Below are 11,431 nucleotides of genomic sequence, written 5' to 3'. Positions count from 1 at the left end.
AACCCGCGTCTCCTGCAACGGCAGGCGGACTCTCAAGCACTGCGCCACCAGGGAAGCCCCACCTATATGTAATTTTGCTTGATATTTTGTAGATATCTTTCAGTATGTATATTTGCTTTTAAAAATTTACACTTTTTGTGTTTTTCCTCACTCACTGCTATAATAAACTTGTTCATTGTATAAAATTTGGAAAATACAGGCATTTACAAAGTAGAAATCTAAAACCACCTATAATTGTACTATCTGGAAATAAGGTCAATGACACACATATCTATACAAATTAAAATATCTAATTGGTATCATTCTGTACAAATCACTTTAAGTTCTTCGATTTAACCACATATTGGATCAGTGTCTTCTGAAACAGAGAATCTTAAATTTAATTTAAACTTTTATTTTAAAAAACAACTCATTGGGCTTCCCTGGTGGTGCAGTGGTTGAGAGTCCGCCTGCTGATGCGGGGGACACGGGTTCGTGCCCCGGTCCGGGAGGATCCCACATGCCGTGGAGCGGCTGGGCCTGTGAGCCATGGCCGCTGGGCCTGCGCATCCGGAGCCCGTGTTCCGCGACGGGAGAGGCCACAACAGTGAGAGGCCCGCGTACCACAAAAAAAAAACAAAAAAAACCAAAAAAAAACTCATTGTCATTTCAAATTCACAATATTATACTTTATAGGCTAGTTCAATAAATATTTATTAGTACTCAGTATGTGCCACACACCATACTGTTGCTGAAGAACTTGGAGTGTGGTGGGAGAGCAAACAAATATAAACAAATCACTATGATTCAGGGTGATATGAACAGTTTTAACAAGGTACAGAAGTGGTACAAAGGAAGACATAACGTGTTGGAGGAAGGCAAGTATTTTAATTTTGGGCATGTTGAGGTTGAGTTGCGAAGACAACTAAAAAAAAATATATATATATATACATATATATGTTTATATATATAATATAAATATTATCTGGAAGTAAAGATTTAGTGTACACCACAGTAACCTTCTAACTTGTCTCTCTCCTATTCTTATGTGCCTTCAATCTATTCAATACTGTAGCAATAGTGGTTTTTCTAAGATGCAAATCTGATCAGATTAAAACCCTTCATGGATAGTATTCCAGTGACCTTAGAATAAAGCTTGACTGCCTGACTTACGTGGCCTTTCATATATGTTAAATATCCTCTCATCCCTCATCCTTCATCAAGGTCCCTTCAGTCTCTAGCCTTCTGAAGGCAACCTTCTTTAGATATGTCATTTCCTTTTGTTTTCAGGCCTTTTTACTTCAGTTTGCCTAGAACTGTTTTCCCTCCTCTGTACCTGGCTATCTTTTGTCTATATATTTTTAAATATATATTTATGTATTATATATATTTACATATATATTTTATTTGTATATTTCTCATTTAGCAATGCCTTTACTGTAAATTTGACTGGATTGGTAAAGCTCTCGTATTCAGCTACTGCTCACCAGAGTAACCATAGTAGTAGTTAAAATACTGAAACATTGACTGGTAAATAGCCACTGCCTTTAGCCCCCCAAGTGACTCCTCATACCTTAGCTCTCCTGGCTTCTCTTCTAGGATTCCCAGGGCCTTCCCATGATCCAGCAATGAAAGGTTTTATATCTGACATAGAAAGGTCCCTGTAGAACTCTGACCCAACACTATGGTTGGTGATCAGTGCTGTTACTTTAAATATCACCTCTGGATAGTTGCCTCCACTCTGTGTTCTCTTAAGTGCCTTGCTCTTTTCTCTATCATATATTTACATAACCATTATCTATATTATTTGCTGTTGTAACCCTGATACCAAGGTCAGTACTGGACTTATAATAATGGGTGCTCAGTGACTGAATGGATGGTTGATGGATAGAGGAATCAGTGAGTAAATGAATATCAATGTCACTTAAAATCAGGAGAATAGATGAGCTCAACCATGGATAACATATAGAGTTAAAAGAACACTAACAAAAGAATCATGGCAGCAGTAGAAGAAGAAAATCCAGCAAAAAAATTCACAAGGAAAAGGTCAAATAATGTGTGAAGATCCAGAAGAAAGGAGTATCACAGTGTTTCAGGGTGCAACGAGTTGTAAGAATCAGAATAATTTAACAGTGTGAAATGCAGTTGAACGAAATGAAAATAACAGTTTGTGGGACTGATCTAAAGTAACTATATAGAGGAAATGTATAGTGTTAAATGAATATATTAAAAAACAAAAAGGAAGTAAAACCAGTAACCTAAGCTTACACCTAATAAATCTATAATAGAAGAGGAAACTAAACCTAAAGCAAACAAAGGGAAAGAAATGATAAAGACCAGAGCATAAATTAATGAAATTAAAACTAGAGAAAACCAATGAAGCAAAAGCTGGTTCTCTGAAAAGATGAATAAAATTGAGAGACTGAGAGCCTGGTTGAACAAGAAAAATGATAGATGACACATATTACCAATATCAGGAATGGAAAAGAAGCCATCACTACTGATCCCATGGATAGTAAAAGGATAATAAGGAAATACTCTGAACAACTCTATGCCCATAATGCAGTAATTTATATAAAATAGACTAATTCTTTGAAAAATACAAACTACCAAACATCACACAAGAAGAAACGTATAGCTGGTATAGTCCTATACCTAGTAAAGAAATTGAATTTGTAGTTAAGAACCTCCCATAAAAAGAAAACTTGGTCTAGATAGTGTCACTGGTGAATTCTATCAACCATTTATAGAAGAAATAGTATCATCCATTCCAGAAAATAAGAAGGATCACTTCCCAACTCATTTTATGAGACTAGTATTACCAAAATACCAAAACCAGACAGAAACATTCCAAGAAAAGACCAATATCTGTCATGAACATAGAAATAAAAAGTTGAAACAAAATGTTAGCAAATGAAATTCAGCATTTATAAAAGGGATTATAGATTATGGCCAAGTGAGGTTCATTCCAGGAATGCAAGGCTGGTTAAACACTTAAAAAGAAAATCAGTGAAATTTATCATCTTAACAGATCAAATATGGAAAACCGTGTGATCGTCTCAATAGATGCAGAAAAAGTGTTTGACAAAATTCAACATTCATTCATAAGAAATCTCTCAGCAAGTTAGGGATAGAACTTCAACCTCCTTAGAAGTAGCTATGAAAAACCTACACCTAACATGATACTTAATGATGAGAGAGTGAATGCCTTCCACTTAAAATTAGAAACTAGGCAAAGATGTCCTCTCTCACTACTCCTACTCAGCATTGTACTAGAAGTTGTAAGTATAATGAGTGCATTAGACTTGAAAAGGAAATAAAAGGCATATACATTAGAAGAACAGGAAAAAAACCTAACTTTATTGCCAATAGACATGATTATTCATGTAGAAAATCTCATAATCTACAAAAAAAATCTTCTAGATTTAATGAGTGAATTGAGTAAGGTCTCAGGATTGAAGGTCATTTGAAGGTAAAAGAAAGGGTCATATTTATATGTACTAGCAAAGAACAATTGGAATTGAAATTTTAAAAATACCATTTACGGGCTTCCCTGGTGGTGCAGTGGTTGAGAGTCCTCCTGCCGATGCAGGGGACACGGTTTCATGCCCCGGTCCGGGAAGATCCCACATGCCGCGGAGCGGCTGGGCCCATGGGCCATGGCCGCTGAGCCTGTGCGTCACTGCAAAAAAAAAAAAAAAAAAAAATACCATTTACATCAGAACTTCCCAATAATGAAGCACTTAGGTATAAATCTAACACATATGCAGGCGCTATATGCTGACAACTGTAACACATTGACAAAAGAAGTCTAAATAAATGTTTATAGATTGAAAGACTCAATATTGTTAAGATCTCAATGAAAAATCCCAGCAAGCTTTTTCATAGATGAGTAAAATGACAAACTGATTCTAAAATTTATACAGAAAAACAAAGGAATTAGAATAGCCAAAATAATTCTGAAAAAGAAGAACAAAGCTGGAAGACACATTACTCAATTTCAAGACTTATTATGAAACTACAGTAATCAGGAAAGTCTGAGATTTGCCAAAGGATAGACATTTAGATAAATGGAACAGGAAAAGCCCAGATATAAATTCATACAAATATTGTGAACTGATTTTTGACAAAGGTGCAAAGGCAGTTCAATGGAGAAAAGTTAGTCTTTTCAACAAATGGTGCTGGAACAATTAGACGTCCATATGCAGAAAAGCGAACCTTGATGCCTGCCTTACACTTTTAATGGAAATTACCTCAAAATGGATCATAGAACTAAATGTAAAATGTAAAACTGTAGAACTTCTAGAAGAAAACATCTGGGTTTTTCTAGAGGAAATCTCTATGAACTTGGATTTGATGGTGAATTTTTAGATGTAATACCAATAGCATGATTCATACAATAAAAGAATTAATAAATTGTACTTTTTTTTGCTCTGCAAAAGATGCTTTTTAGAGAGTGAAAATATAAGACACAGGGAGAAAACAGTTGTTAATCACATATCTGATTTTTTCTTTTTAAAGAAACACTTCTATCCAGAATAGAAACTATTCTTAAAAGTTAACAGTAAGAACACAAACAACCCAATTAAAAAATAGGCAGATGCTTTACCAAAGGAGATATATGGATAGCAGATAAGCATATTAAAAATTGCACAGTATCATTTGTCATTGGGAAATACAAATTAAAAGCACAATTAAATAACATAGCTAATAGTCTTACTAAAATTAAAAACAGGGACTTCCCTGGTGGTCCAGTGGTGAAGAATCCACCTTCCAATGCAGGGGACGTGGGTTTGATCCCTGGTCAGGGAACTAAGATCCTGCATGCCTTGGAGCAACTAAGCCCACGTACCACAACTACTGAGCCCACGCACCTCAACGAGAGAGCCCGAGTGCCCTGCAGCCCATGCACCACAACTAGAGAGAGGAAAACCTGCATGCCACAGCTAGAGAGAAGCCCGAGTACCAAAAGGAAGAGCCTGTGTGCCTCAACAAAAGATCCCACGTGCCGCAACTAAGACCTGATGCAGCCAAAACTAACTAAATAAAAAGCATTAAAAAATTAAATTAAAAAACAAAAACAAAACAACTGACAACACCAAATGATGATGAGGCTGCAAAGCTATAGCAGCTCCGCTGTGTTGGAAGATGTGGATGACTGTGGCTGACCTCTACCATAGGGAGTTCACCAGGCAGTTCTTTGATATCTGTCCCTGTTCTAGCTGTCCCTCTTTGTACCTGCTGATTCTAAGTGTGAAGTCTCTCTGGGGTGGCATAGGGGAGAGTGGCTGTTATCTCTGCTGCAGCCTTCCCGTATATTTTTTGACCTGAGGCTTTCTCCACGCTGTGGTTTATACATTTTTATCCACTTTTTGTCTTTTAAATTTATCAAAACTTCTAGTTTTTATACCCACCCCTCAGCATTGTTACGAATTTAATCTCTTTCATACGTCTTCCCTGTCATTTCAGATGAATTTTGGAGCAAGAGGGGAAGTAGACATGTGTCAACTTAGACCGGAAGTTCTATGTACTAGTTTTGTACTGAAATAACAATATTTACACTGCTAAATATGTTTGTTGATTTGAATGTATTCACCTTGGGAGAATGCTTTTTTCAGCGATGTCATTGCTCAAAACATTGTTTAACTTCTCTGATTAAATGAGTGAACAAGGCAGATTTTCATGCTGGAAAATGTTGTGCTGGGAAAATATAATTAAAAACAAAATATCCTACCACCCCAGAAAACCTCTCCACAAAAGTAAAAGAGAAAGAAAACACTTGGTTTTATAATTGAATAAACATTAAAGTAGAATGTGATGTGCATCACAGGCAATCTGCAAAAGACATTGTGAAGGCAGAAAGAAATCTCACCCTTTTATATAGGCAGGCAGGTACAACCATTACATGTTCTAAAGACAAATGATAACTAGTCCTGGGCTTCCCTGGTGGAGCAGTGGTTAAGAATCTGCCTGCCAATGCAAGGGACATGGGATCGATCCCTGGTCTGGGGAGATCCCACATGCCGTGGAGCAACTAAGCCCGTGCGCGCTCCACAACCACTGAAGCCCACGCGCCTAGAGCCCGTGCTCCGAAACAAGAGAAGCCACTGCAATGAGAAGCCCGTACACTGCAACAAAGAGTAGCTTCCGCTCGCTGAAGCTAGAGAATGCCCACGCGCAGCAATGAAGACCCAACACAGCCAAAAAAAATAAATTAAAAAAAATTTTTCTTTTTATTTCTTGCCTAGGACATATTGCTAGGAAGCTATCTTACAAAAAATCAATTTTCATGAGGTATAAGTTTACTACAATAAAACACACCTGTTTTAGGGAGACTGTTTTTAAAAACCTGGAAAACTGGAAAAAAATCTGTCAATCTATATCAATTAGTATTCAGTTAAAATGTTAGCATAGCTTTGAATAGAGTTAATGTAAAATAGTGCAGCGGTTCTCAAAGTGTGGTCCACTAGCACAGCAAAGTTGGCATCACCTGGGACCTTGCTGGACGTGCGGACTCTCCCCCCAGCCCAGATGTATTTAATCAGAAACTCAGGGAGGGGCCTAGCAATCTGTGTTTTAATAAATCTACCAGGTATTTATGATCTGATATTTGAGAAGCATGGAATTAATAAAGTGTTTCAGTGCTTTAGATAAAAATTTCAGGATACTTCAAGGTGACCTTTAGCCCCGTCCCTGTTTTAGAGATGCATACTAGTAAAAGAGTAACTTAATCTGCTTATTTACTAGGATTTTTTTTCTTTTTTTTGGTTTGATGGCATCTCAGTTTTGTTTTGCTGAAGGAAGCACTGTGAAAGACTGCATTCCTTTGCTCTATTTTTAGTATTTGCTTAGAAATTTAACACAAGCAAATTGAAATATTTTAAGGTTCATAACCTCAATAACTTTTTTCCTAAAATTGCTGATCACTTTATATAGTTTTAAAATTTATCAATTAAACTAAATCTCTTCACAGCAGCTCTTTATATCTTATATTATTAATAATTTAGCCATGCTATTTACTTTAGTCACAGAGACAGGTCTTAATCTTAGAGGCATGGTATTAACTTGCTTGTAGACAGTGGCATTTACCAGAGCACTCTTGATTTTGCTGGATTATAGTGCTGAGGTAGAGGGGATCAAACTTGAAACTAAACTTAAAATGTATACAATTTTTAGAGTCATCCTTGCTCCCTCCCTCACCCTCATCCAACATCTAATTAGTTACCAATTCCGCATCAGTACTACCCCTTAAATATCTCTGAATCTAACTACTTCTTTCTCTAGTACTGTCATCTTTTGGTCTGAGCCACCATCAAAATCCCCCTGGATTTCCAACTGATTTATCTGAATCCATACTCACAGTGTGAATAAAGTGGTCTTTAATAACATACATCTGATCATGTCCTCCCACTTAAAACTCATCAATGGCTTTTCATAAAATCCACGCTGTGCCATGGCCTGTGAGACCTTACATGAGCTAGCTTCTCCAGCTTCTCTAGCAAGAGATCTATCTTTGTATAGTTGCTCAAAGATGTTGTTTCTTTCTACCACAGGGCCTTTGCACATGCTGTTCCCTCATGTTCCTGCTGACCCTTTGTTGATCTTCAGATCTCAGTTTATAGATTACTTTTTCTGGAGAACTTTTCCATGTATACTCTCCCTGCCCACTCCCCCATACCTGTATACCCCTTGCTATATGCTCTCAGCTTTCTCCACACTTTGGTCATTATACTTATTTTTCTATTTGTTTATTGTATGCCTTCCCCTCTAGACAGTGTTCCATGAGAGTAAGGTCCATTTCTGGTAACTCTAGTGACTAGCAAAATATCTGGTGTATGGTGCCCGAAGTATAGGAATAAGTGAATGAATGAATGAATGAACTAATGAACAAAGTGATGACTTACCATGTGTTCAAGTAGTATGAGATTTATGAAGTTGCCACATTTTTTTGTTACTAAGCTGTTCCTTATTATTATTTTTTTAAATATAGATTATGCTTGTGCTCTTCAGAGGGACATTTTGCTTCAGGGACGACTATACCTTTCAGAAAACTGGCTATGTTTCTATAGCAACATCTTCAGATGGGAAACTACAGTAAGATGTATTTTCATTTGATTTGCTGATACAAATAGTTGCATAGATAGAAATGTATGCAGTCTTTCTGAAAACAATGTACTTCAGATTTCAAAGTAAGTTACATGTATTTATCTATATTTGTATACATCTAAATATATTTATGTGTAGTATAAGTGTGTAATATATTTTTCTTAATACATTGAGCTCCATTTGTATATATTTAATATAGTTGGAAAGAGAGATTTCAGGTTGAAAAAAGCTTGAACATACCTCCTTTTGGCTGCCAAAAGTATGTCTTATGTGACAGACTGTCTGAAATTTTTGTGTGTATTTGTGTGTCTGTGTGTGTGTTAATGTGGAACATAAATACCCATGTGTCTTTTCACACTTTATCCTAATATTAGGTATAGGAGCTGATGGAGGAAATTACTGAAGGGAAGAATATCTGTTCACCGTGTTTATCTCAGAGAATGCGGGCATGTGATTATTAACTCCTTTAGGTTTTTCTCCTGAATATTCTGGACGAGATTGATGTAATACTTGGTATTTTGTGGTGTGTATGTTTCTGAGAAATTCTTTTAGCAATTTTTTATCCTTTTTTGTGTGTTTAGATTTCTATTGCTTTAAAGAACATAACCTTTATGACCAAGGAGAAGACCGCTCGACTCATCCCAAATGCTATCCAGATCTTTACAGAGGGTGAAAAGGTGAAAAACTTTGCTACCTTTGCCTTGTAACATAATGTGGAGAAAATCTGCCTCATACTGATCATCAATGTTGGGAATGTAAGCAATTCTTCTTGGAGTTAGGAATATTTAATAGTATTTAATACTAGATTTCTGTATACTTAAATACTTATTGGTGACTAACTTTAAATGACTGCTAAAATTTTTTGTAGTTTATAGTTTACAGAGAACTTTCTCCCATATTTTTCATTTCTTCATTATAAGAGGTAGGTAGGGTAAGCCTTAGCAAATTTCCTTATTATTTCTAAATACCCTATAATTCCATGATCGTTGTTTGGTCAGTAATGCCTGCACAATAGCAACTAATAAAAACCAGAGTGAACAGAGATTGGGTAGCATACAAATAAACACATAATCACTACAATCTTTTTTAGAATGGCAATTTTCTTTAACTGCCATCATTTTTATTATCCACCTACAATATCCATCATTTCTTGGTATGAAGAATCTTTTTCTACTCACCTGGAAAATTGATACGGGCTCTGTATGTGACATTAGAAGCATAATGCTGAGAAAGAAAAAAAAAATAAGGAAGGAAGGAAGGAAAAAAGGAAGGAAGGAAGGAAATGAAAGAGAAAAGAGGAAAGAGAGCGGGGGAGAGGGGAGAGAAACACGATCATGAGATTGAATCATTATGATGATACTTTTTAATCTTGTAAGGTTTCTTTCACATGCACTTTTAGTTTTCTTTTTAAACAATCTCATCCCTACAGAACACTGCCAGGTACAGTACAAATAACTTTTCCCCTCTGAACTATTTGAGAATAAGTTGTCACTCTGAAGACTTATCACTCCAGACATGATCCCAGATAGTTTATCATGTATTCCTTTTTTTTTTTTTTTTAACATTTTTACAGTTTAATTTCAAAGAAAAATCTCAAGTTATATTTATTAGCAAACATAATTCAGCTAGGGAGTTTTTCATCCCCCAAAAAGATGGCAGATGGAAATGAACCTAATATGTGTTTAAAGAAAATATAGCATGTGTTTCTAACAAAGACATTCTCCTACATAACCACAACATGACCATCAAATTCAAGAAATTAACATTGATCATTATCACTGCTCAATTCTCAAACCCGCTTCGGTTTCCTCAATTATCCCAATAAAATCCTTTATAGCAAATAGACCCTGTTCAGAAATACATATTACATTTAACTGTCATGCTCTTTAATTTCCTTATTCTGGACTAGTCCCTTAGTCTTGCCTTAACTTTTGTGCCCTTGATGCTTCTAAAGATTATAGGTCTGTTATTTTGTAGGATATCCCTCAATTGTGTTTGTCTGATATTTTCTTATGATTAAGTTTAAGTTATACAATTTTGACAGAAATAACACAGAAGTGATACTCTCTTCTTTCCATTGCATCCTGTCAAGTGGTACATGATTTAATTTCTACCATTACTGGTGATATTCACTTTGATCACTTGAATAAGGTGGTGTCTGCCAGACTTTACTGTAAAGTTAGTCTATTTTCCTTTGTAATAATGTTTTGTGGTCATCTACTTTGAAACTAGGTAAATATACTATGCCTCATAAAATTTATTCATTTATTTACTTATATCAATATGACCTCATAGCTTCTTATTTTATTCAGTGAATTATAATCCATTGCTATCATTATTTATTTTGATGCTCAAATTGTCCCAAATTTGGCCAGTGGGAGCCCCCTCAAGCTGGCTCTGGTGTCCTTTTGACCATTCTCAGCATTATTTGAGCACTTTCTTGCTTTTTAGCACAAGATGTTACAGTTTTTCTCTGCCTCAGTCCTGGAATCAGCCATTTCTCCAAGAAGTCCTGTTTTCTTTTAGGGGAGACTGATATTTAGAAGCCAGTTTGTTCATTGCTATAGGGTATCACTGTTTGAGCCCTCTAATTGGGCAGAACAAGGGGATATACAATATATATATAAATTACACACCTATATACATAATACACACATATATATTCCCACTTATACATCTACATTTATCTATCTATGAATGATAAATCACCAATTCACATGAATACCTCTAATTCTAGTCCAACAACACAGAGTTATTTTTACTTTTCCCCTTCATTTTTTTTGGCTGCACCATGTGGCATGTGGGATCTTAGTTCCCTGACCGGGATGGAACCGGTGCCCCCTGCATTGGGAGTGCGGAGTCTCAACCACTGGACTGCCGGGGAAATCCCTTTCCTTTTGTATTTGTAACTCCCTTCCCTGACTGAGAGAAACCAGGCTCCCATTATCCTTAATATATTTACTTTGATCAGTGGACCTGTATGTAACGCATCTTCATCTCCTCTGCCGCCCCTTCCCTGCACTTGATTTCTGCCACGTAGAGTCAGGTTGCTGCCCATCCCACCACCACACTAGGGCTCTCATCCTGAAAAAGCTCTCCTCACCCTGCTTGGGCTCTGATACTCCACACAGGGCAGCCCTTCTACGAGGACAACCTCCTCATTCTTCTCTGGTGCTGACACCCTGATTTGGGCTACTGCAGCTCCTCCACCCCTGCCCTTACCTCTAGCGTGGATGCCTTGCTTTCCTCTGTTCTGCTAAACAGCTTTAGGGCCAAACTGTTCAGGAAGGGAACAAGACCTAAAATAAGCTTATTCTTTTTTTTTTTTTTTTTTTTTTTTTTGTTG

The 11,431-nt window shown here is 36.5% G+C and overlaps 1 protein-coding gene across 1 annotated transcript in view; it reads left to right on the top strand.

Moving 5' to 3' along the window:
• Positions 1-11,431, top strand: part of GRAMD1C (GRAM domain containing 1C) — a 93,532-nt gene that overhangs the window by 24,305 nt on the left and 57,796 nt on the right. Inside the window, exons 4-5 of the mRNA XM_007469529.1 lie at positions 7,970-8,073; positions 8,667-8,762. Of these exons, the coding sequence (XP_007469591.1) occupies positions 7,970-8,073; positions 8,667-8,762 (200 nt within the window). The remainder of the gene's footprint in view (positions 1-7,969; positions 8,074-8,666; positions 8,763-11,431) is intronic.

Source organism: Lipotes vexillifer, unplaced genomic scaffold (assembly GCF_000442215.2).
Source record: "Lipotes vexillifer unplaced genomic scaffold, Lipotes_vexillifer_v1.1 scaffold2235, whole genome shotgun sequence".
NCBI classification, from domain to species: domain Eukaryota; kingdom Metazoa; phylum Chordata; class Mammalia; order Artiodactyla; family Lipotidae; genus Lipotes; species Lipotes vexillifer.
Note: the sequence above shows the minus strand (reverse complement) of the source record. Positions and strands in the feature narration are given on the sequence as shown.